Source organism: Trematomus bernacchii, unplaced genomic scaffold (genome assembly GCF_902827165.1).
Source record: "Trematomus bernacchii unplaced genomic scaffold, fTreBer1.1, whole genome shotgun sequence".
Lineage (NCBI taxonomy): Eukaryota > Metazoa > Chordata > Actinopteri > Perciformes > Nototheniidae > Trematomus > Trematomus bernacchii.
Window position 1 is genome coordinate 4234002 of NW_022987547.1, and position 27373 is coordinate 4261374.

The window sequence follows — 27373 nt, forward strand, 5'->3', positions numbered from 1 at the left end:
GGATAATTCCTCCGCCTCTTTGCAACAATGTCAAACAGTGATGGAATTTTAGGCCACATTTTTCTCCAAGGTGTTGGAAAAACTCTCTCTCAGCAAAACTGCAGCTGTGTCACAAGCAGGCAGGAACAGGCGGATAGGAGACATTTTCAACAACTAAATAAGCTTTTTTATCAAGAACAAGATTAGGGCAACTTGAAATGAAGACAGACAAAGATCAGGTGAACCATGTTATAAGACATATTTGCGCCAGAGCAGCTCTTACATCCTTTAGCAAAGCCAAATGAACCAAATGAGCATTGACGACTGAGTAGCATTTTCTAATCTATTTCCTTAAATTTGAATCAGGTTTTCATTTGTTACTGATTTTAATAAATGATAATGTGTAGGTAACAACATATAAGTCCTGAATTTAAATATAAGTAAAGGTTACACTCAGGTATGTGGATTTGTCCGTTGTTCAGTGGGTGGGTGACTTGCACAGGATCAACTCCACTTCGACCAAAGAAAATGATAAGTCTATTCTGAACAGGTATTCCATCTCGTCTGGCTCAAGCGGATTTTCCAGCGGTACAGTGACCCAAAACTTGCATCAAAGCTGTGACAGGACTATCTTAAATCCAGAGTCTCCTAACTGCTTCCCCACCAAACACATGTGGGAGAGTTTGATAAGTGAAAAGGCAAGGCACACTGCAGCATCCTACACATAATGTGAATTCTCACAACCTGCAATATTGTGGAAGCAAGGTGTTGAAGCCAGCTGTGAGCTGTGGAAAGTACAGAGAAGTAAACATGTCAAAGAAAAGTTGTATTTTATCAGAAATAATAAGTATGCATCAACATCTATATCTTACAGCCTCCCACAGGAACATTAAATGCAAATAAGACCATGATGCAATTAGCACTTTCCACTTTTCTACATTTCTTCCATAATGGGTAGAACGACCAAATGTGATAACAAGATGCTGATTCCATGAGTCTTCAGTAATTCATCTTCTGAATGAGCTTCCTGAAAGCAGCTGACAACACGGCTTCAATTTCATTTGCAACACCCGAAGACCATTATAGTCATACATACATATGGTAATTGCATTTTTATGTTCATGCCAAATGTAACCTGAAGATAATCTTCTTCATAAGTGCGTGTACGTACAGACCTCTCAGGTAAATAGGGGAGGATGATTATCATATGTTTATTACTGAGATTTATCTTCAAGAACTGACAGAAAAATAAGGGATTCACTTAGCACATTTCTGATGTGGGAAGAAGCCTTCACAGAAGCTAGCGTTTACAGATAATCTTTTTTTTTTTATCAAGGGTACATTGTTATTTTTTTCTCATGAAGACTTCTTTTAATGTCTTTATTTTCCAATACGGCAAATTCATGTAATTGTTTTGAAGCATTATTTCAAATGTATAAGTCCCCTTAAATTCACAATTTAAATGCAGTCCAATTATCAATAACAAGAACCCACTGTGGAAAGGCGAATAAATGCCTCTAATGGACGATTTCAGTGTGTTGGATGTTCTTCCCAAAATAAAAGTTAAGCACCACTGCTGTCGAAGTCTAAATATAAATGGCTTCTTCCTCCAATCTCTTATGTTATCTCGAGCTCTGAGGGACACATGAAGGCGGCTTACTGTTCTTTCTTTGCCAACTGCATTTCAAAGATAGAATTATTAAGATTATTCACACTTTTACTCCAACCCTGCATTGTATGTGTGAAACATTGCCAAGTAGCGGCTCCAGTTGTGTGAAAGGATATGTGTTGCTTTGTAATCTCATAATCAAATGCTGAAATATTCAATACATTTGTCATGTTTTCCCCTCTTTTAAGTGCAATACTGTGCAATACAGACACACATGGGGTATCATTGTTTTTGTATTAAGCAAGAAAGATAATTTAGTGTAGTAATAATGGTCAATTTAGCAGAAAACCATTGACGTGGAGATCCTTTTCTGTTATGTATTCTTGTGAAGCACTTTGTGATCTTGCTTTATGAAAGGTGCTAAATGAAATATGTTGTACTAACTTACTTTAGAAAAGACAGTCTGTATTGATCTGTCTCTTTGTCCAACAATAACAGAACAATTATGTTATGTCAGTACTGATACTTCGACTAGAACCATTGATGCTTAAGCAGTTAGCGAAGAAAGTGGATCTGGAAGGACACTTTCATTTGAAAGTGTTGCAGTTAGGGCTGTGCGATTATGGCAAAAATCCTAATCACGATTATTTTGGTCAATAATTGATATCACGATTAATAAAAACGATTATCCATTTACTTTGAAAACATCCATTTATTGAAACAAAAATGTGAACAGTATGTTTTTAACAGTTGATTACCCTAAACTTTAAGTATAATTCAACTGAAAAAAAAAAAAAAAAAAAAAAAAGATAATTACATTTTTTTTTTTTTTAATAAAAATAATAATCGTTTTATTTCGATTACGTTGTTTTCGTAATCGTTGCAAGCCAAAATCGTAATCGAGATTAAAATACGATTAATTGCACAGCCCTAGTTGCAGTCTACTTAATGTCTAACACTAGGCTTTAATAATTTAGCTAAACTGTGCAGAGAAAGATCAGGTGTGACGGGTTAGAGTTGCAATATCGCATACACCATTCCGTAAGGGGATTCGTGCTGAGACACTCATTTTGGAAATTGGAAATACAATATTGGTCTGAAACATTATATGAAGGTAAAATGTAATTAAGTGTGTCTAAGCCAGGGACAATGCAACTGCCACCAATGCACCAGGTGGCTAGAATTGGACAAATAAGCCACAGAAATAATCCCAGTATCATTTTCAACCACAGCATCCTCCCTACTCGCATCGAATTGCATCCCCTTATATTTGTCCTTTTTTTTTACTTTACATGCCCTGTCTTTCATTCATTTTTAACCTTTGCCTCATCTTCTCTATCTCTGAGTTATCACCGTATTATCTATAACCTTGAGGCCATCTTGTTTCAAGATATGGGTCGGTAGACTCTTATCTCAATCTTGGGATTGCCCATTAAAGAACTCTGTTATATGAAGCAGGTAATGTGCACAGCAGGCTGGTGATGAAGTGGCCAGAAGAGGCTAAATCTCTCTTGAGCCACCTACACTTTTTGGTCTTAAGAGCCATTATGCTCGAGAAGAAAGAAATACATGCTCCTTCGCACAGGAAACTCAGAGTGGAGGGTCAATTGTGAAAATCCCCATTAGACATTTCTTCTGAATGAGTAGAAATGATTACATTGCATGACCATGAACAGTTGTTATGCCACCTAGGTTTTTTCCAAATCTCCTTTTTTACCCTTATGGTTATACAAGGCAGAAAATGCACATTATTTTGCTTTTCTTCAGGTTCCCCATCTCTATCTGGCTGAGTGAAATATGACTGATTTAGCTGATAATCACTGACAAATACTGTAAGGACCTTTACGGATGTATTTGGGTAGCATCAAACCCACATAAAAGATACCTTTTTATCAAACCTTTTAGCTAATTTGTATTATTTTATTTGTATTCTATTGTAAACTGCAACATCTGACTTGGATAGTCTTTTTGTTGATTACTGATTCATACTGAAGTGACAAATACACAGCGGCACAAGCATATTTCCTCAAAAAAAAAGATGACATTTGAAAAGTCACGGTGTTCCAAAATGACCCATGTTCTTTTTCAATAGAAGTAAACAGGGTTCGAGTTATGTGGGAGCCAATGGGATGAGGAGGGTCTGAGCTCCAATGAAAGCAGTGAAATCATACGTGGGGGTCGCTAATACATTACCAACAACCATTATTTTAATCACAAATAATGCATGTGTCAATGTAATGAGTATTATTGACGTTAGCGAGGTAAATAGGCTAAAAGAAAAACCTGTTTTCCAAAAGAACTACGCATCGTATTCTCTCTTGATGACAATATGCCTGCACTTCACCTCCAAAGTGTGCAATAAATGATTGCTCAATCTCTGCCTGTGAGCTGCGCGAGCTGAGATGTGTTATGTGGTGTGCGTAGTTGAACCTTTTCATATTTTAGTTAGTAGCAAGTAGAGGGCTGCTGCTGCTGTGTGTGTGTGTGTGCACGTGTTAGTTTTAAAGAACCCCATAAAACTCAGATTATAACTCGAACCCTGGAAGTAAACCATTTCTATATTCATACATTGCTTTGCTCTTGCACCACTACAGCTAAGTTATTATGTGAAGTGTTGTATATCTAATAGTGCTATGTGTTTGAGTGGGTCACTTATTGTGCAAATGTACAAGGACGCAACCAAGGTTAACTACCTTGCAGGCACATCTAAAAGAAGACTGAAATCTAACAAACGATGATGTGGACAATGCACAATTATAGCATATTCAATCAAAACCTTTGCAAATGAGGAATGAAAGAGTTTCAACCCGTTTGTTATGTCCCAAAGACACACAATAAGCTTTTTGTTGAGTCAACAAGGGTAAGGCAACTTTTAAGGTTATGCACATATTGTCTGCACCGGAACAAACTGGTGGGGTGGGGATAGAGGACGGGTTCTGCGCTCTCCTGTGTTGACACACTTTTTATGTCCAGCCATCTACCCTTCCTTTTTCCCTAAGACATTGTGCCAAAGTAAAACTTCCCACTTCCTCTGCCTATGGCACCGACAGACACTGTGCTATTGTTTTTTGCTGAGGACACTAATTTAATCCTTTCAACGGATTATACAATGCCATCCCTTTTCCAATTTTTAAAACTAAAGCCCTAACTTAAGTAAAGTATTAGGATTCTACGAGAGGGGTTTGACCTTTTTTTTATGTCCTTATCTTTTTGTTTGTATTTCATTGTCCCTTGGCCTCTTTTCCTGTCTCAAACAATGGTGCCCGTGATGCCTGGAAGCACTTGGCATCAACGCCCCCAGAGAACAAAAAACTGTTTGTGACAATAGCCTTTGTTTATGTCTGGATTTATGGAGACACTCTTTACTGAATATAAAGGGTTATAGATTTCATTTGTTTTTGACTGGTTGCTAATGCTGAAGGAGAGGTAAAGAGTGCTGCGGGGGATGACTCACTTCTTCTGCTGCAGTTGTTATACTTTCACATTTTTAACGTGTAGAGCACATGTTTATTGCAAGATAACATGGCAATAATAGTCTTATTAATATTGCCATCTTTAACTTTTGTCATCTTTGCAAGTTGGAATATGGTAATTCAATACTCTTGTAAGGGTGAACATTTAAACAAGCATTTAAGAGAGGAATATTTCCTGTTACTTTCTCTGCTACTGACTGACAGCATCTGCCGGAGATGTTTTAGGAAATAATTATCAATTATCTGCTGCTTTTCTGCCGTTTGAACGTTTTAACTACCTCGTACCTCCCGAAGCGAAGTCACTGGCATATGTGGAAGCTTTATGTAGGCATCAAGGGATATGTATTTTGAAGTTCAACACATGACCTGACTGTATCCTATGTGCATGCTGTGCGCGGAAAACACTTGAAGCCAAACCAGAATGAACACATCTTAGACTTCCCAACAAAGGAGACCACGACTGTGAGTCGATGCCTCAGCATTAAACTGAGTTCTAAAGCTTAAAACTGAAATAATACATCAAAACAGTTTGACATACTGCAGATGTTTGACGTCTTTGGTTTGCCTGCAGCCACTGAGAACAAAACTGAAGGTGCTTATTGACTGTAGAAGTCAAACCTTTGTGTTCAGGGCTATAGAACGGCCAAAGAGTCGATGCACAACAAAGGCTGTGCTGAGTATAAATGCAAGAGGAAGGTAGTGCTCCCAGAAAAGGTGTGAAGGACATGCATTTGCATTTGACTAGAGCTAAGCTAAAGCTGTGAGGGTCATATTTCACCCCATCTGTCATTCCCTCTGCATCATATGTTTGAAATCAGTTTTACACTTTGAGTGAGAACGCTGCTCTCTCGCTGTGAAATCTGTTGGTATCCGTGCTGAGGGGGAATTGAGTTTGGAGAGAGAGGCGAGATGCAAGTGTTCATTTTAGAGTAGCTGTGAACATTAAATTGACTAAAACTACTTTTTATAAATGCCATTGTATTTTGGGCTTTAGAGGTCAAAATGACACACCACTAACTCTGAAAGAGGGATTTTGTAACGTCTGATTAAACAGTAAGTTCGAAATTCAACACCCAGCATTGTCGAGAACACAGCACAATGAACTTCTAAGATTTCCCAAAATATATCACAACTGACAATACCAGATCATAAAAGGTTGCATAGCCTCATGATTTGAAGAATGGTACATTTTATCGTTTAGTATCTCTTATTTCCGTTTTCAAAAAAACGGTTTGTTTCCACATTTTCTTGGTCTCGCTTAAAGGTCAGGCTGCCTCTGGAAATAACCGTTACTGACCAAATAAAATATATCACATGTAGGAGGGACTGTATCTCAGCTGTGAGGCCTCATTTGCCCTCCTACTCTCTCCTGCATACTCAACACTATGACTGGATCGGAGACCTCTTCAGCGCCCCAGTCTCATGCTGTCAGCATTGAAGAGGTGGAAGTAGTTTATTGAAATGATTTGTGGTCACTGAAGCCTGAGGCTAGAGTTCATATGCAGAGCCCTGACTGGGCCCTGGGTTGTATTGGAAGACGGCCCTGCAGCTGTTGATGCTACCTAACTTTTTTTTTTACTTGTTCTTGTCATGCCACCAACACAAAATGCACAGGGTATAATTGGCCATTGAGACCGTGGCTATCTCAAAGCAACAGCTTCCCTTTCAGAATATCTCTTGCATAAAGCAGAGACAATCGAGTTACAGTATGGTTGAGTAGAAAATTGGTTGAATTCATTCCTCTACTTATTGGACTGTATTATGCGTTTGCAGTTGTTATATTTTTTTATTTTAGGAATGATATACACCTGTTTTTAAGGATGAATTATAACAGTATAGTCAGAGATGGTGTTTGTAAAATGTTTTCCTGATTAATGTAAGAAAACAAAGTTAATTTGCTTAGTCGGGTTTCTTCCTCTTTTTTTTTGACATATTTGAAACATACACACAATTATTGTAAATGCTAAACAATCACAAAACAATTATTATGATATGCCAAGCTTCACAAAAGACTTACAAATACATTAAAAGAATAACGCAGGATACGTTTCAATGTGTGTATATATTATGTTCCTCTAAAGGGTGGTATTTGAAAATCGTATAGAATAAACAACGATAATAACCACTAGCGTCTTTCCGCTGCACGGTATAAAGCGGTATAGTTTAATATGCTCCATAAAGTGACCCACACATGTACCATTAACACCAAATAGCACTCCCAGCAATTCCATTACTTTTAAACCATACTTGCCCTTCTAACCCTCATTGATATCCACATGCTTGCACACACAAAAAAGAAAAGGTACATCTGTAGGAGACACCTTTACACACACTGTTCGAGGTACATTGTTTTAAAATACCTCTGAGCTGTTAACACATACGCTCTGCATGAGCTGATTAATTCTGGCAGTGTCCCAGCAAGGAGCCCCGTAATAATGTAACACAATGTATTACTTACAGAAAGGTGCACACTGATGAATTTTTTAAAGCCTCGGAGGAAATGATTTAGCCAGACCAGCAGCAATAACCACACAGTATTTATGTACAGTGAGCCTCCTTTATGCCACACTAGGATGCAATGGAGATAAAAAGGGCTTAATGTGAGACCGTTATTCTTGCGCAGTAGTGTAAATTAAGTGTGTGTAAGTAACTTTGCTCACCCCGAGGGTAAAAGGGCATGGCAGCGTCAGAGAATGGGCTTTTGTCCCTTCAGTGCTTCTACTCTAACCAGGCATGAGACATTTGCCCTGACTGCTACCCACCCTTACACATGGTCACCACAAGTTAAGTGACCAATTCCAATGCATCGCTAGGGGCCAAATAACCATTCACATCACTGGAAACCTGAACATATGTGACATGCTCTTGAAAGAGTTCCAGGCATAAGGTTTGCCATTTGAACAGTAATCTTCGAAGGCAAGTTTGTGTGTGCTCGCGCGGGAAAATGTCTGTTTGCTTTGTATGCGTCTGTTTCTGCTCGCGGGAGTGAGAGATGGGGAAAAATATGATGTGTAAAGGATGAGCAGCTCAACCATTTTTATTGAGTCAACAAACAAACATGCCATGCAAATTGGAGAGATTGTCTGGTGCTCTATAAATATTTGGCCCTGTTACTGCTTGAAAAATCTCCTTTTGGAGCACGCAGACGCTTACTGAAAGGTCAGTGGTTAGGTTTAAGTACACCCCCTCACAGTTCTCCTGTGGACTTTCAAACTCAACATACTGTACATACTGTACACACATCTGGTGAGGCTTAATTTCCCACATCACAGATATGAATCTGGGCATAGTACTGCATTAATGGAAAGAGATAAAAGACATGCTGATTTGTATGTGTGCATAATCCTTAATATCCACAGTAGTTGTGACCTTATTGCAGTTGAGCTGGATTTAAATTCACTTCACACTAAAGGCTTTTTCACTTTGCCTCAGCAAAAGAGTAAGAATTCCAGGTTCCACTAAATCTACATTTTTCAGAAATGACAGCAACAACAAACAAAGATAACAATGGATCATTAGGAGTGTTTGGCTAACATCTGATTTCTAAAACTCATTTGGCAGATACTTATGCCAGCATGACACCAAACAGATTGCTGTTGATTCAAGAGAAAACAACGTGGCATTTAAAAGTATTCTTCTTTGGTTTAAAACCATTGTTCGAAAGAATAGAACAAGAAGTGGTATGGAGGAAAAGAGAAAGAAACAGAAAACAACCCTGCAGGCAGTGTTATTATCACCAGACGGGTCAGTAATTACATTTTTAACCATCCGCAGATAATTTCATTTATTTTCCAGAGGAAAAATGGGATAGACTCTGGTTATCTAGGAACTGGCCACACAATGCCGCATTACAGTTAAACAGGTACAATCCCTCCCAAGTGACTCCTAATTAACCTCCTGTACTCATTGCAATTTTACTAATTTCTCTGCACTAATGAAATCTCTGCAAACGGTTATGTTATTTTCAATTTCTTTGTTTACCTTCAATTTGTCTTTCTCTGCCTGGGGAAGCTGTGGAAAAAAGATACCGGATGTAATGTATTTTTTCTCCACAGGATACAATTCCTGTGGTCTTGAGGTACAAATTCTATATCACTAGACCTCTCATGGAAATAATACCATCCCAGTAGGGGTAAATCCGGGGACATTTCTGGGGATGGTGCCAGCTAGGGATGAAGCAGCAAATACAGAGACTGTTCCTGGAAAACTGGGGCATCTGGTTTCTCAAGCTAAAAGTGCCTTCTCTGATATTCAGACTCTGTCTGTATTATCCCTCCTGTTAAGAGCTCTATTGGCTTCTGAGATAAGCCTGCATGGGACAATTCTCACAAATGAAGATGTCTACTGTACACTCACAATATTCTTTTGGTGCCCCTTAAATCATGATCATTTTTGTGAGATCCTAAATACTTTACTTGTTAATTCAAGTACTTTTTCCCCCCCAAAAAAACTTCAAAGGTAGTATCAATAATATTAAACTTGTTTTTGTTTCCTTGTGCTCCCTTTAGGAGAGGAGGCACTGACTATGTACCTGGCCAAAAACAAGCTGGACAGGAAGCTTGTCAATGCTACTCAGAACGTGGAAGCTCTTCATCAGCTGGCCTCGTCCTACTTCATCGACCGTGACGGGACGATGAGGAAGCTGCATGAGATCCAAATTTCCACCAATGCCATCAAGGTTTGTGCATATTGAAGATGTGCGATCAAATACAGTTGAGATTACTGACAAATACTATTTTGACAACTGGATTTAAGAAAACATAGGAATACAGTTTTTTTGTTTTTGTTTACCATAATACATTTTATTACAATGAATTTTTTTTTTTGTATTCTTTGCTATTTCACCTTAATTTGACAAAGAACTGAAGAGACAAAACAACACAAGAGCACTTTGTGAGTGGCCTATAAGAAAACCCTTATCAGTTTTTTCTGATCTGGTTGGATCAGGTTATTGGCAACCAAAACAACATGTTTAAATCTAAGCCAGAATATCCTGTCCAGAAAACAAAAACATGGTTTACCGTCCTCTGCATAAACCATGTGATTTCACAGTCACATAAACACCTTACTCTCACTTCCTCCAGAGACAGATGGCGGACTGTGTAATACAAATAAATGTAACTGAAAAACTAAAATATCTAGAAAGTGCATCTAAATGAGATAACATCAGCATAAGCTGTGAGGTAGCTTTATACAGATAAGCTCGTTTTAATACACAAGCTTACATAATTAACATATTGCACAAAGGTACTTATAAAGAGGAGTAGGTGTTCACAAAAAGAAACCACCACAGTGTGAGTGAGTGCGGGATGGGAGCCGATTGAATGTAATACTTAATTAAAAAATAACCTTTATTTTGAAGCTGAAGACAGTCACCTCTTTCTGGCTGCCTGTTGTTCAGATCGTGTGAGTGCACTGCCTGCAACTGCTTGCCGGCTCTGGTCATTCACATGCTCATTCATCCAGGGACATCGAGGAGACAGGGCTGGTGAAAGCAACTGTGAAGTAGACATTATATCAAGTTAAACCACATCAGATCAGAGTTTTAAAAAAAAACCTTTCTCCTGAGCAATTTTCAGTAGGTAGCCCAAATGTTTATTCTAGTCTCAGGCTAAAAGGGAGGTGGCATCAGCTTGGATAATAATCAACATGAGAGCGGCATTTTCCCAGAAATTGTGCTTGATATTGGTATACAAATATTTTACATTAATATATCCGTATACCAATAAATAATATACAATACTGCTATGTCCTTGCTGATATCCAACTAGTTTGCAAAGCAATACATACCCAGAAACTACAAAAATAAAGTCTGAGCAAACCTGAACATGCAACATGGCTTTAGGAATGTCTGAAGATGTAAACTTGATTAACAAGTCAGCAGTTCAGCAGCATATAGACTGTTCGCTCCCAGTATAGCTTTGGGGACCCGGATAACCCAGAGGAACCAAGCGTTGATTACCAAAATGCATCAGTGTATTTAGAGAATTTATTCCACCCAAGTATGTTCACTTATAAGTAAATAAACAAAATACATCACATCACAGATAAAGAAAAAGGGCTATGTCTACAAGTGTATTGGGAGAAAAAACAAAACAATTATGCAAAAGTCATTCAGCCTCTCTTTTAACATTTGCAATCCTGACTACAATGTGTTCGTGTGCCCTTCTGCTACAATAAAACAACTACTGCACTGGGGATGAAAGAATGGAAAACATACCACTTTATCAACTAATGTATATATTTTCAAATGAGTAGGAGGGAGAGAATACATTAACGCACACACAGTTGAAGCCTCAGTAGCAGAGAAGTACTGTGTTGATATGGAAACAGGGTCAGAAATCCTCAGCTAACAAAGCCTGCAGGTTGTGTTGTAGGTGTTACCTGCCACAGTCAAATTGAACCTAGACTGAGTGAGTTAGCTCATGTTAATTTCAAGCTCTGGTGAGCATCATTATTTAGACTTCTCTGGGTTTTTTTCTGGGTCTGAAATAACACATTGCTTAGCAGATAGCAGTTTGGAAAATAGGCTGCACCTTATAGAACTTGGAATGTCACATGATTGTATATACCTTAATTCTTAACACGTGTTACTTTAATATTCAAATCAGATTTACTGAGAGATTTTGCAATTTGGGATTATTTGAAGAGACATGTGTTTTTAAGGATTTTTTTTTTATTTATCTGGGGACTCCTGATAGTGTGGGTTCCAATAAAGCACTATTTCTACTGCTGATTAACAAGTTGAATCCCATATTTAGAGCCTTAAAAATGCAATTCTACAATAAAAGTATATCAACAAGGGTTCTTTTTTTTTTTTCTTTTTTTTTTAATCACACTATTAGCATCACCATCCATTTTAATCTGACTATGGCAACGATGCCAGTAAAGTCTCATCTGAGGCTTAGATTAATGGGTTGTATTATTCAAACATGACGGCATGAATTGCTGTTTGAAGTTCTTATATTCCATTTGATTGAATTCAGATGTCTTGGGACTACAGAAATAATATCTTTAAGTTTTACTAATTTGAGAAAAAAATCCTTCAGCAAAATGCCTAAACCGAAATCTAATCCATTGGGGCGAGCTTTTTAAAATCATGCTCATTCAGCACTATAGGTGGTTGCAGAATAAGCAGCCAATATGTTTGCTTATTGTATTGGTGTCTACAAAAACTGCTAGTTTTTCTCATAGCAGATCAGCAGTAGTGTTGGCAACCTGGAGGCATAATTAGACACAGACGGAATATAGAGATCCATGAAAACTAATAAAACATATCTCTCCTCTCTACATCACCAAACCTCCTCAGGACTGCCCATTCTGCCAATCCTCTTTCCATGTCTTCATCCCAAGCAACAGCTGCACGCCTTATGCCCGTCTCGCCTGTGGGTCTGGCTAAAGTAGCATTGAGTAAATGCATTTTTAATTCCATTCAGCTATAACATGCCGGAGAACAGAACCATCGCTTAAATGTCGCAACCTCTTTATTCATAACCTCATCTGGCTATTATCATACAAGACATTGCTTACATGGATTAAATATGTGCTTTTTCTAGGCATATTCTTGGAATATGGTTGACATTTTACATAACGCTGAAACCCCCGCAGTTGATGCCATGCACCTGCACCTGCGCACCTGCAGAAAAAAAAAACTCCAATCTTACCCTCCCATTCACCCACCAATGCTCCACTTCCTTAATTCAAGGAGCATCTTCCTAGCTTTTTGTCGTTGTGAGTGACAAGTGGATTAAGGGGCTCTGGCAGATGAGACTCCAGGTAGCAGGAAGTCAACCATGACAAAATTAAGCAGACCTGACAGTCGCTGCTGAGTCAGTATCTGAGGAAAGCAAGGTGTTGAGAGGAGAGAGTATCCATACAGCACACTCACATACACATACACAAGGACACACACGTGCACAAAGTTAGTCCAAAGCGGAGTGGACTGCATGTCCGCTTATCTAGACCGATGGACCTGAAGCATATGTCAAGAGGTGACCCTTTGTCTGAGTTTGGTAAAAGGGCTAGGGGTGAATCGGTGATAAAGTACATTTTTCAAGTTAGTTTATGATTTAGGCTACATCTATCGAGTGTAGCACCCTCCTAAGGTTAGTAATGACTTGTTTGAGATTGAAGATGAGTCCTAACAGGAGGAAATAGCAGTGTAATAGGTTTGCTCTATTAAGTACTACAAACATGGCCCTGTACACATTAGGGATAGTGCTAATGACGGTGCACTTACAGTATAGGGCTCAGGTGTTTCCATTGTTTACAGTACAGCAGCTGTACTCTGTATTCTTAATATATATTTACATTCATTCTATGCCTTATGTAAAATAAATGTAGTTGTTTTTTTCATTTTATATTGTGCTTACATGATGCATATTTCTAGATACATTTGACATTTAACATAATGCATTATTGATAGGTGAATATGAATGTTTATTTTTACAAACACATCAAAGGCTCAATATGAAATGTCCCTGTTCACGATGTCTCAGTGCAAACTTAGATATGACCAACATTTCTTGCAATATTCTCGACTATGGGAAGAATCGTAATGTGGAGTTAACGATGAAATGGGAAGAATACATTGTTGAGGAATTATCAGATGATTGAGTTGGCCTAGCCTTCAGTAATGGGCAATCACATTTAGTTTTCTCATCTCATTTAAAAGCAGCAGACAGTTTCCTAATAGCCTGGGCACCTTCTCTCAAAAGAAAACTGTCGCCTGTCTTCAACGCTATAATTTGCATTTCATAAAACTTGAGAGCTATATGCATGGCTATCAGTTAGTATTTTGATGTGCATGAAGGAAGATTCTACAAAGGTCGGTACTACTGTAGATGATTTTCAGGAACGCATATTACCACATAATTGTGCAGCACATTATAAATATATGACATTTTTCAAATGACAGGTCCTTAGTACATCTGCACCTACTGGGTAATCATGATGTCTTCAGATAGCACCATCGTGAGAATTGTAATAACATTAAACATTGCTAAGATTAAAGTCGGAAGCATTTCAATCTGCAAAATGTGCTGCGAGTGTTATAATACAATAATAAATACCTTGAATTCGGTCACATGTTTGTAAATATTCTTTACAAATCTCCATGACTGTCAACCAAAAATGGACAAGGCCGGACTTTATCGTAGCCATCGTCTATAAATAAAGGCAGCCTAAATTGCAGTTCTCCAGTCAGCAGTCGACAGCAGACAGACAGTGATCAGAATGTGCAGAGGAAGCAGAGTCCAGCAGAAGGAACGGATCTATAAACACAGAGAACAAGGGCTTTGCTCCTCCAATATTGATTCAGTATGGCTGTGAGACGTGCTTTGGAGTGCAAACTTACAATCAGGATAAAAAAACATGTGTCAATAGAGCCGAAATGTTTCAGACATGTCCTGTCTGCAAGTAAGCAGGTTTGAAGTTGTGTCTATTTTGTTCCAATGAAACATATTGTGAGGTACTGTAAGTGCAATGTTGGCCTCATGATAAGTTCATTTACCAGCTTTCTAACACTTTGTACGTGTTCAGCCACTTGGTTTGTGTTTTGCAGACAAAATGTTAACACACACACACGTGCTTCATTGACTTGTCTTTAAATCATGATGAAGAACAAAAATAATCTTCAATTCAAACTATATTTAAAGATATGTACAATATGTATGATCGCGTGCTAAATCAGTTTCTCTTTTACTTGATTTCCTAAGGGTCAATGAGGGAAGAGTCTTCTTTTATTCAGTATTTCTGTATGCCCATACATTAATAAGCACAAGATTGCAGTATGGCGCAAACTTACTGATGCAATGAATACAACTGCTGATTATCTTATATTTGATCTCCTGACACTAGATACATATATACAAATATGTATGTTGTCTTCCATCAAAGATGTATTTCCAGCAATGATAATTATCAGCCTGAGGCAAACACCAGGGTACTTCAGAGTCTTTGTCATATATTACAAATACGTTTTATTAATATTAACTCTGTTTTGACTTAAACATAATATTTTTGAAAGATTCACAAAAAGAAAGTTTAACATGTAGACGAATCACAATTAAAAATCCAACAGGCTTTATCATTTAAGTGATAATGACAACACACTGATAATGAAAGCACCTTCACAGCTTGATGTGAGAACTTAAAACATATTGCTTCAATAAAAAAAACCTCAATTGTGCTCCCTACAAATGTCTTTCAGCGCTTCTTAAGGAAAGCTCCTGAGGTTGGTTTGTTCCCAGTTGTTAAGGTCCATTAGTGCAATATAAAAACACAGCAATACACTTACCACAAATGCATTTCATTTTGATTTAGAAAGAGAAAAGAGATTGCTGCCTATTGTGCAGATGTCAGGTTCAAGCTGGTGGATGCCTGCTTCCTTTAACAAAATATCCCAAATGATATGCCGCCAACCTTTGTTTGGCTCGTCGCCTGGTGTCACGGAACATTTTAGATAGACAGCAGGAGTCCTAATGCTAAAACAAAATCGTAAAATGTGTTACCTCCTCCGAGAAAATGTAACATTTGGTTTCGGTGGATATGTTCTCATATTCACATACTGTATAGCATTGTACATTAGAATAGAGTGCAGTGTGTTGTTGAGTGGTATTGTATAGTAAGGACCACCGGAGCACACCAGCATCAAACTAGAGTCATTAGCGGGTACAAATACATGCTGTTTAATATGTTGCAACTCAGCAGCTATATAGCCTTCAACTTATGATAGCAATTGACCTTGATACATGTTTATTTGGTCACTTGGTTAACAAGCTAAGGTGTATGTCAACATAAATAATAACTCTGGAGTAAAGCTAATGTCTATACAGTGTCTGCTCTGTCTATGATAGAACGCTGACATTACTGTGATGGTTAAAAAATATACAAAAGCAAGCCACTGTGGGTTTTCTTCTTCTATGGATTGTAAATAGACTAATAGTGGGCACCATCATGAAACCAAGAAATGTAGAATACAATTCTATATAATTCCCCTTTAGATTGAAATATTGTTTCTGCAGTATATCAACAACATCATTTATGCTTTGTAAAATGTAAGTATTATTTGATTAACTGTGTCATTATCAGACTACTAATGAGGCAGTAGAACAGTATGAGAACATCAGGGCAGCCAGCAGGACATATAACAATCAGTCTTTGATGACATCAGACATCTGCGCAGGCAGTAATGCCAAACTTTCTCATTATAAACTCAGTCGTCTTTTCATCAGCGAGAAATACAAACAATTATTTGATTGTTATTGGACTCCTACAGGTTGCTCATGCTGTGCAAGCTGAAATGGTTTGGAAAAGTGAAAATACATTTATAGAGTGCTTTTAAGGTTACGTATCAAATTGGTCCCTAAGGAACACAGATTTTATTGCTAATAAAATGCATAACTAATAAATATCAGTAATAAAGGAAGTGTCAAATAATAGACAGCTTTGAACAGTGAGGAATAGCTATCTCCTGTGTGTGCGTGTCCTTTGTGCCGGATAAATCTATCCAATTGCTTGCCACTAAATGTGTGGGCTGATAGACTACGTGCATAGTGGCTGTCTGAAGTTATCAAACCTTTCATCCCTGATACCCCGTTCCGTCTCCCTGAGCCGTTGCACTGCTTAAGAGGTCTTAGCTACATGTGAACGTTAATCAAAACCAAGACATCTCCCCACAGTGCTGCTGGCGCCTTTCAGCACAATCGTAGCCTTGTTATTTACCTTGTGCAGTTAAAAAAGAACCGTAACCACAGATGTGTCTCTAGACCACACACAAGGTAAAGCAAAGTAAAGAACCACAAATGTCAAAAGGTAAATAACACAATTGTATAATGACACAATAGAGTCTCTTACCTTGCCTCTTTACATTTTTTTGTATCTTAAATTTTAGGAATGCCTACAAGCAAACATGTATAGACATACACAAAAGCAAACATTATGACTTACTGTACTGAACAAACCAGCCAGAGGTTACAATGTGATGAGTTCATACAGTAGGGCTGTTGTACATCATTTATCCACATGAATGCATTCCACTCTTTTATTAAATTGGAGACAAATCACAGAAGCCATTCGACATAGGGGTATTATCCCTTTTTTACTGATTCATAAATCATTATTCAGTGTCCTCTTGTGCCAGCGTCTGTATTAATCATCATTGTCACTTCTTTCCAGCTACACTGAGCTGCACAGTGCTGATGCCTTTCCCACTGGTGTAGCAATGTTATCCCTCTGCCATAATTTAGTAATTTCGTGGAAAGAAGGACAAGGGACAAGCTTCTCCATATCGTACATCAGTGGGGTTCTTAAACAAAAAAAAAATGTAGTTAGTACAAAGAGAAGTCTCTTCCCGCTGTGACCAATAACAAACCTAGCTGATAGAAATAAATGGTATGTGGTTGTTTGTCTTTGTGTCACTGAACCTGATTGCTGCAAGCTAGGACTCCAGTGGGGAGGGAGGGTCATTTAGGAATGAAAACAAGATACCCAATGGAGTGTTTTAATGGAAAGAAAATGTCATTCTTTACGAGTGACTGCCTTCTTGTGGGAAAGTGTGATAATACAGGAAGAAGTAAGATTTAGGAATCGACTCTGTGTATACGTGTTTGCATGCTATCCTGTCACAGTGTGCATGTGGGGTGTGCACTGTATATTCAGTCATGCATGAAGTGCGTGAGTATGCATTCCTCCTGGGGAGAGTGCTTACTGCATCCATCGCAAGGTCACCTATGCATAGACTGATTTACACCAGCGCTCAATATGCATATTTCCTGATGATGCTGCAGTGCTGTGGGTGATGGTAGTGTAGTAGCTAAATCCATACTATCCCATTTCTCATTTCACAGTCCAGTCATGTGTGTCTCATGATAAATAAGGAAAACATGTACGTGTAAACAATATGACCCAGATTTGTGTCGACTGCAGTCGCCAAGTTTGAAGCAGTTTACATCTCATTTGCATTTGCCACAAGCAAGCATGACAGATTTCCCATGCAGCGTTGCCTGAGTTGCACACTCGAGATTGCCACAGTTATAATTAGAAAGGCCCAAAAGTTTATCATTTTCTCAGTGTTATTTAAAACAAGTCACATTACAATTGGCTTCCACAGACACATCTAGCAGTTGCCAATGGATACTACTTTAAAAAGGAATTCTATATAATGCTACATTACATGGTTTCTTCTATATCTCTTCCATTGTCTCACTAATGTGATGTGACATCCAGTAACTCTAGCCACATGTTATACGATATGAACAAGGCAGAAAGAAAATGTCCTCAGAGATCTCCCACCATCAGGCTTTGAGAATTACTGACGAGCCTTCTCCTCATTGCTATGTATCCGGAAATAGCAAAGTCATTAAGAGAAAGGCAGGTGATGGGCATAATAGGAAGGCTGAGCGGAGGCAATGTGTAATGAAGACAGTTCAAGCTTACAGAATTCTTCCCTGTCCAACTCACTCATCTTGTTGCCTTCATCCCTTCTTTTCCGTATCTCACATAGCTTCAAACCACTTTTTTTTATTCTTCTCAGTCTTTCAAGTTCAAAGGCAACTTGGGGACACAGTGTAATAAAGAGGTTTTCTTTCAGAGAAATAGGCTCCTCACCGTACGTATCGGAAAAAACACAAGTGAAGACAGACTGCTCCCATGACAAGTTCTAGGAATTATAGAAATAATGAGAGCTCCATATGCTGTGATCATTTTAATGAACCTGATGAAAAGAGGTCTTATTGTGCAGAGATATCCGAGGATGATATCCAACACATACAATGTGTCCTTCTCACTTCTCACAGTGCTGCACTGCCAATTGAAGCTAATGTAACATATGGAGAGCCTTTAGATGTTATTTCATGCATTATAGAAATAGGTTAGTTCATTGAAAATGCGTAGTTCTTTGTTTTCTATTGAGTTGAATGTTATTTCACATAACACTCAACGTTTAATGCATTGGACATTATTGATGAGGAAAGTGATTACATCCTTTTATTCTCAATCAAGAGAAAGTACTATCTAACAATTGATGTTCTAAGAGGCCTGCAATTATCCCTGGTAATTCACAACACTTCAAGTTAAAGTAAGTCTATTATACAATCACTCTGGATAAGAACTTTTGCATGGCTTTGTTTGGTTCAGTAATAGCATTTGTTTGTTCTGTCGTGAGCAGACCTCCGATATTTACAACTGAACACCAAACTCTCTGAATTTAAGGAACAACAAATTGTCTCTCAGCCTCAAGATCCTAGTGAGATTTGTTATAATTGGTGGTAAACTAAAGACATGTACACCATGAAGGTCAACTGTTCAAGTGAATTGGAGTTTGTGCTAAAGAAACATGGACAGTAATGGCACACGTTGTTAGATAAATAAAGTACACATGCAGTTTGCTGTTTTATACAGAGTAGATCAACTATGCCACTTCCAATCAAACTGTGACAATTATTTAGATTCTAATTTAAGGACATCCAATCATGCATCTAATAACATTTAGAAAAGGTTATTGGATGCATGAGGGCAACTAATAAGCAACTGAAGATTCATGTAAGCAACAAAGACAAGCTAATACAGAGCTTTGTCACTCATCAAAACGACCCAAACCATCAACAACACTCGCTTAGGAGTTTGAAAGAGAGACTTAATAAGAAATTAGAGATAATTAACCAGGCCCTACAACGTGGCACAACAAAAAATTAAACTGTACTCTTCCACTGGTAAGAAAGGAGTATATTGCCAATTTGTTTGAAGAAGAAAAACCTGTAGATAGACACTCAATTTGTTCGATGACAGGATCAGCATTCTTCTTTATATATGAAGACGTTAGCAGTGTAATTGTGTTTTAACACACCCATACAAACACAGTCCAGAACAACACCGACACATTCCTGATATACTGCAGCTGCATTGTATTTATGTCACCAGGATGAATTTTGCATTTTGAAAAACAAAGTTTGCCCAGACAAGAGAAAGTTAGTTTTCCAACATTTGGGGCTTGGGGAATAGTATGTGTGCTTTTGGTTGCAAACAGAAAATGCAAAAAACAGAAGAAACTTAGGATCTCATGTGCATCATCCCTTATTTACTTGCTTAAATGATTTTCTTGATGACAGATGACAATTAGAGAGGATGTTCCAGAACCGTGATTTCGGGCTGTGGGCTGTGATACAGTCTGGGCCCAGTGGGAATCCACTGTTGTGTTCTGCTTAATAATCCAAATCCTCTAAATCCCCCTCGGCCCACTTCAGTCCTTTGATTGCTCCTTGTATTTTTATTGCGTTATACTTAATTTTCATAATCTGGGGCACGGCACTCTTATGGTGTGTGCCGGAGAAAATGAAAGACAGAACCACACAAGTGCTGCATACTGGCCTCCGAAAGTCATTCAGATTACAAGGGTCAGTCTCTAATCCATAAAGCTGGGTATGTCCGCTCGCAACTTGGAGTAATAATTCTTGGAGAAAATGACTGAATTGGAAACTGGTTGTGGCAAGCTGCTCATGTTTATGCACATCCATTGGAGGATGTGATTTGTGTGCAAGTACTAATGTAAATGTGCCAGAGCTTGTGCGTATGCCTGCTTTGCCACCTGGGAAGATGTCGATTGGCGACAGAGGACAGACTCTTACTCATCATGTATCGTGCAACACAACCTTTGGAAGGAAGTAATTCATTCGGTGATAAGCAAAACAAAAAGGGAAGAGAAACAGCAGCGTCAGCAGCCATCAAGATGGTAGAGTGTGATAGGCAAGTGTAGCACTGTAATCAATCTGCACATGTACTCTATGCAAGGCCATGAAGTGCATTTCAAAGTCCATTGCTTGGCTGGAAGGAAATAAAGAAGGGAAAGGCTTGGACCCATTAGATGACAAATGTTGGATGAAAAATGCAATGAGATGATACAAAATGTCTCGTTTACAGTTTTTGTGTCAAACACAATAAAGCAGTTGTAAAGAAAAATACTTTCTTGTTTCACTTAAACAAGACAACATTGATTTATTGTGATTCGGGTGAAATTGGACTGTCGTAGGCCCTACAGTTCACATTAATTCCCATCAGCAACAAAAGAGACATTTCTACACCCAGGAGGAATTAGTTTGAATTAACCAAAGAGGCTGTTTGTCTTTTTTATTACAATTTTGTTGGGTTATAAAATTGTAATAAACAGCTTAACATAATCTAACATAGTAATGTTTACTTTTTTGAAGATCCAACAGCCTCAAATCAAGAGAAACACAAATCAAAACGGATTTCTTATCCCAGAGCCCACTACCCAGAGGGGGACATCCTTTGCAAACGTATCTGAGATAATCAGAGAGAAAAAAGTAAACTTATTATAATATGATATTGCGTCTCATAAAGGGAGCACAGCAATTTTGAAATACAACTTATTGAAAAAGGCAATTTCCGTAACCATTATAATTTATCAGCCCTAATCTCCAATTCTGCGTTATTTGAAATGCATTATTCCTCAAGGATGTAAACAAAAGGTCTCTTGTACATTTTTTTAAATAAACGGACTATTTGTTCAGTGTGAGTGTTACAGCTGAGCATATTGTACAGGGGAAAGCAAAAACTGACCCCATAATAGTTGTTATAGTTATATCCATCACAATAGAATGGTGAACTATTTCTCAGACTGATGTGTTGTTTGTCACCCCATACTGACTGTCACCGAACTGTACTTGCTTTAACACATAGACATTACTGTGCAAACTGCAATCATGTTAATGCACTCTAATGTGAATACCATGTGTTCTATGGTGATGAAAAGCATTATCATACTAAGATTGCATAGTTCTCCTACCATGTCTGTCACTGTCTGTCTCCCAATGATTTTGCATTTTCCCCCCAACAGCCTGATGCCAAGGGTAAGATATACATCTGTCTAATTTCTTGCTTGTCAGCCCACCATCTGGTGGCGTATCAACATTAAAGACAGGAAAATTGGTTTCACACTGTCATTTATGGACATATACACACGCCAACACCCTCACACACACTCACACGTATTAGTCTAGAAAGCACAAGTTAGTGAGGCCATAGGTGGTAGGCATCTTACAAACATTGGTCATTTTTGTTTACCCATTATCTAATCGTTGTCGGGCGAGGCTTTGCTCAGCAACTGACAGCTTTGAAATACTAAAACTAATTTTTTTAAGCTACTTCTTGCTCTTTCCCTCTCTCTGGTATCCTGTCCCGCTCATCCAAGCACACACAGAGCAAGTGACCCAGCTCTCCTTTTTTATAAGATAGATGTAATCATTTTCAAAATTCAAAACATGATTGTTAAAGATCAAATCTTCCGCTTTAATTAAAAATGTGTTGCCTTTAGCCTCTCAAAAACAATATTTGTACTGCAGCAAAAAAAAAAAAAGTTTGCTTGCACGCATCTGTATTACAAATGTGGTCTACCAGAAATGTAACAGTAAAACAATAAAAGTGTTTTACCTATAACATACATTCATATACAGTCTAACAATAACATGAACTACTCTTGTGGAAAAACAGGTTTGTCATCAAGGATTTCAAATGCAGTCTTCACGTCCTCAAGCACAAGCTCAGGGCAGACATTCAGCGCCGAACAACTGTCACATCTTAGTTCTGATAGACATAAATACAATCACCATTATATCAGCATAGGAAAAACATGAATCCATTATCCTTTGAATTGCTGATACACTATCAATCAGGTTTTGTTGTTATTATAAAACCTATTCATGCTACCTATGAGCAGCAAATGGCTGATGGACAAAGCAAGCTCATAAATATATTGAAGCAATCCACAGTTTAAGAGCCAGATAATTACCTAATAATTATAACAAGAATAAAAACAGCTCAAATGTGATTCATATTGGACTGCCCGCAAAGTGGCTAGAAACACGACTCCAAATAAAAGTGTTATACTGCTTACAAACTCACCATATCAACTTAAAAGGCATTTATCTGTCAATGCTGTGTTCATAACTTGTTTCCACTGCCCCCAACTGGCCAACAAATCAGTTGCGGGTTGAAATCCATAGACTTTCACTACTGTTGAAGCAGAATTCCCCAACTGCGCTGAAAGAAACCCCTACTGTGTCAACCATTGCTAACTGGTATCAAATACATAAGAAACCCTAACCCTAACCATACAACATTATTTTGTTCTAAACTTAAAAACAAACAAGATAGCCGTCAAATAAATGTAATAATAGTATCTTAATATTTCTGGCACGTACAGTATAAGATAAATTGCTGCTTCCTAGCATTTTTCATTTGTGCTCTCTACAAAGACCCAGAAGAATAGAACTGATTTGTATGTTGAGATTCATCTAGTCCCTCCCTTAATCTCTTCTGCTGAGTACTATCTCTTTTGGCTTCTTGGAACCTTGTAAAAGTACCATTAGGATAGGAGCTTCTGGAAGAACTTAATGAGCAAAGGCAGCTGAAAAGAGGAGAGGTTTCATTCATTCCTTTCCTTTTCAAGAGCAGACTCCTCAAGGTCTCAAATGCGGAAGCTCTGTATTTTAAAGTGGCCTCTTTCATTGAAAAGCATCATTATTTCTTTAGAACATTGTCCGAGGGTAGAGAACAAGAACCACCACCATAGTGCGGTTTATTCGGAATGGACCAAGGACATAGATTCACCAGAAATAGCCATTCATGTTTCTGTTTGAAGAAAACCTATTTAAAGTGTTTAAAAGACACCACGGCCTTGCAACACGTGAGACATGTCACCAGCAGCTTAATTAAAGATGCGCTGTGTAAACGTGTTGTTTAAAAATGCAATTATGCCCTTTTTTCTTAGAGTTAATTAGCCCTCAAATTATGTCCTGTGAACTAAAAAAGCTAAAATGTCGATGGATATTACTGTGATAACCTGTGGCAATACATTGTGTCACCGCACCTCTTCCTGTGTCACTGGGCCACAGGGAGTTACATTTACCAGTGTGACATCTGTGCAATTAGCACATGTGAAAATGTAAGTCGTCCTTATAAATTATCCACTGGCAGCAGTAATGAACAGATCTTCACATATACCACCTGACATTGTTAAAATGCTCATGGCTCTTATGTGACTGATCTTAGCATATGCTTACTTTAGTCTCTTTCTCAATAGCTTTGGTTATTTTGAATCAGAGTGATTTCTTTTCACTTTTGATTTGTTTTCTCATTTGTCTAGTTAGGTTTAGAAGCACAAATGAATACAGGAGAATGGGACAAATTAGATTCCCTCTTCTACAGTTTGCTCATAAGAATCACTTCTTTTTTAACTTTATTTAGAATATTCAACATGTTCTCTACAAGCCAAGATTCCTATTCACATCATACCTCCTCCAGAAGTCCCAGTTAGTCCTCTCCCACTCATTTAACCCTGTCTTTTACCTGTGTCCATTTCAACAAATGTCCGCACAGGCAGCCCATCATTGCCTGCATTTTGGTCGACTTCCAGTAATTGGGTCAAATTTGTTTCTGATTGCCTTTGAACCACACTAAGGTTCACACTAGAGTTTACTCGCAAGCAGTCTCAGAAAGAATGATTGCTGTGTTCACAGCAGAGGTTAAGACACATGGAGTTTAATTAAAACAGATTAAATGCTGGCTTGTGAAAGCGCCCTTAAAATGTGGAAATGATGCAGAGCTCTGCAAGAGAAAGTACTTACATGGTATAAATTCTGCATACTCAGACAATTGAGATTCAAAGATGCAGGTGTTCGCTTCTACATGCACATAATGTACCGGCACACATACACATTTTGACACAATCCGCATATCAATATGTTTGCTTTTCAAATGTGTGCCTAATTTTTGTCCTAATTCTGTTGCAGGTGACAGAGACACGGACGGGGCCGCTGGGATGCAGTAGCTATGACAATCTCGACTCGGTTAGCTCCATCCTTCTGCAGAGCCCAGAGAGCAAGATTAATCTGCAAGGTAAACAATCCCAGCATATCAATCATTTCCACATGCTGCCCATTGATGTTGGACATCACAGGTTAGCAGGGCCAAACTTCATGTTAGCCTCCCTAAAACAAAGGAGATCTATAGTCATACATGGAATGCTCTTATTTGTACAAGGCCTTCTCAATACTTTAATGCATTTTTAAATTGGAACTGGGATATATTTGCTTCCCAATCCTCTCTGGGGACTGCGATATGATTTTCTCCTGTTACAGGTATTTGCTAACGTGACCATGGTCTTAGTCGCTCTTAAAGCTTTCTGCAAAGAGAGGCCTGAATTCAACTGAACTGAAGAAACTATTCAGACATTAACGCAGGAACCAGCACTGTCTAAGTAGAAACAATGTATAAAAGGAAAGGTATCGCTGTACTGATCAATATACAGTAAGTGTCGAACTGATTTATTTTTAGTTGATCAGAATGTATCTTTTTAATGTAGTCGACACATAAATGATTTACTTTATAACTTGATATCACAGATCAAATGTCAGTATATGCAAATAGCAACGGTTACCCATTAGTGGTTATGTTCTTTTAAGCGAAAAATAGTTCTGTCTTAAACATTGACACAATTTATAATTAGCATGCGAGAAGGAATAGCTTGCAGTGACAGCCACCCTGGGGACAAGACTGATAAAAGACTGTGTTACTGTGGTCAAGTGTTTGAACAGAGTGATTGTTTCTTTGATTTATTCGAATGTACGCAGGTTATTAAAACTAGTGTGAGAATTACAGGCTTATTTTCAATCCAATGCACACCACCCCCCCCCCCCCCCCCCCCCCCCCCCCTCTCCCTCTCTTTCCTCTCTCTGAAGGGATCATTACTCGTCCTCTGAAAATCAGAGAACTAAGTGGTTTGTCAAGGAAACACTTTTAAGTCTTCCGCTGCCACTTACTCAAAGGACTCTATAGGTTTTGGGAAAAGCTTTATTGTCATGCACCAAACGTATTAGCCTTGTGCTTTGAAGACTGTTTTGTCACCCAATTGACAGATGACAGGTCTGCGAAAGATTATTTTCTTTTGGCTGGATAATAGCCCCAATAGACTGGAGTCGTTTTTCCGATTGGTTTCTGGCTTAGAGTTTTGTATTATGCCAAATGATATTGGATGTGTTTATGCATTTTGTGTGTGGGCGAAGGGTGATGGGAGGTGTTGAGAGTTCTGCTGAAAATGTGCTCTTTATAGAGCAATTATGCTTTTGCGCCTTTAATTATAAAGACAGCTGATGGTGTAACTTCCCCAGTAAATCACAGTGCTCTTCAAAGTGATAGCACTTCACACAGCCCATAGGGAGGTGTATAGTCAAAGGAGGGCTTTTAAGGATTACACTGTTCAAATACATTTTTTAATGAGATTCTAATTCACCCTTATAGTTATCCTTTTGTCATGAACACTGGTGTAAGTGTAACAATTAGTTTTATGTTATCCCTTAGTGAACCATGTGTTATTCTCATATTAAGCCAGCCATGTGCATTTAAAAGATACTTGTCCTCCTGCACTTAAATTGCTGGTTTAGGTTAAACATTGTTATTCACTTGGGTCACACACTCTGCTGTTGAGTCTCATGTTGGCTGGATTAAGGCGGTTTCATTCATTCAGGCATTTCAATAAACTTCAAAAATGTTTCCTGTTATTGGGAAGTGCAATATAAAACCATCATATATTATTCTAGATCTCTAGGTTTCTCTCTTTTTGAAATGTCAACACAGCATTCGGTTGAAAGCTCTCAGCCATAACACATTGGTAGGTGTATGTGTGGTGTTGTGCATCTATTGTTTAACATATTATTTCATATAGACTCAAGGATGATATTATGTATGAGTTGTATAGATACATTGGATTGTTCTATAACTAAATTGTTCTGTTTGTTATCACTGGTCTAATATGAGTTTTAATACATTTAATCTCGACAGAACGGGCTATAAAGCGCCACAAGCAGCTGTTGTTGTTCTATCTGGGTGCACTTGGAAATATTGAATAATTCCAAAAACTTGCAAGCTAGAGTTTAAGCCATTTGGAACAACTGGTGGACCTCATGGTGGTTCCAAAAGCAGCTTTTTCGCCTTTTATTTGTACAAAACAGCTAGAATCTCTGACAGATTTACAGGATTGTCTGGTCCACACAGTCAATGCCCGAAAAATGAAAGCTTTGACAGCTTTGTCCTTGTCTTTGACAACACGCCGTGAGTGGACTTCACAAACTATCCCTGTGGGGGAGAGGCATTGGCTGGGCCCAGGATTGCTCTTTTTTCAGCTCTCATGGCTCCCAGCACATCTAATGAATACGCACCATGTGTCTCATTTTCAAATGCCCATTGACCTTTATCCAGACAATTAGCTCAAATGCGAACTTTTGGCATTTAAACTGTGGGG

The 27373-nt window shown here is 38.3% G+C and overlaps 1 protein-coding gene across 2 annotated transcripts in view; it reads left to right on the forward strand.

Moving 5' to 3' along the window:
- brinp1 (bone morphogenetic protein/retinoic acid inducible neural-specific 1) overlaps window positions 1–27373 on the forward strand; it is a 130249-nt gene that overhangs the window by 80923 nt on the left and 21953 nt on the right. For both annotated transcript variants that reach the window (XM_034123544.1, XM_034123542.1), the window contains 2 exons: window positions 9570–9739; window positions 24867–24972. In XM_034123544.1, coding sequence (XP_033979435.1) covers window positions 9570–9739; window positions 24867–24972 — 276 coding nt within the window. The remainder of the gene's footprint in view (window positions 1–9569; window positions 9740–24866; window positions 24973–27373) is intronic.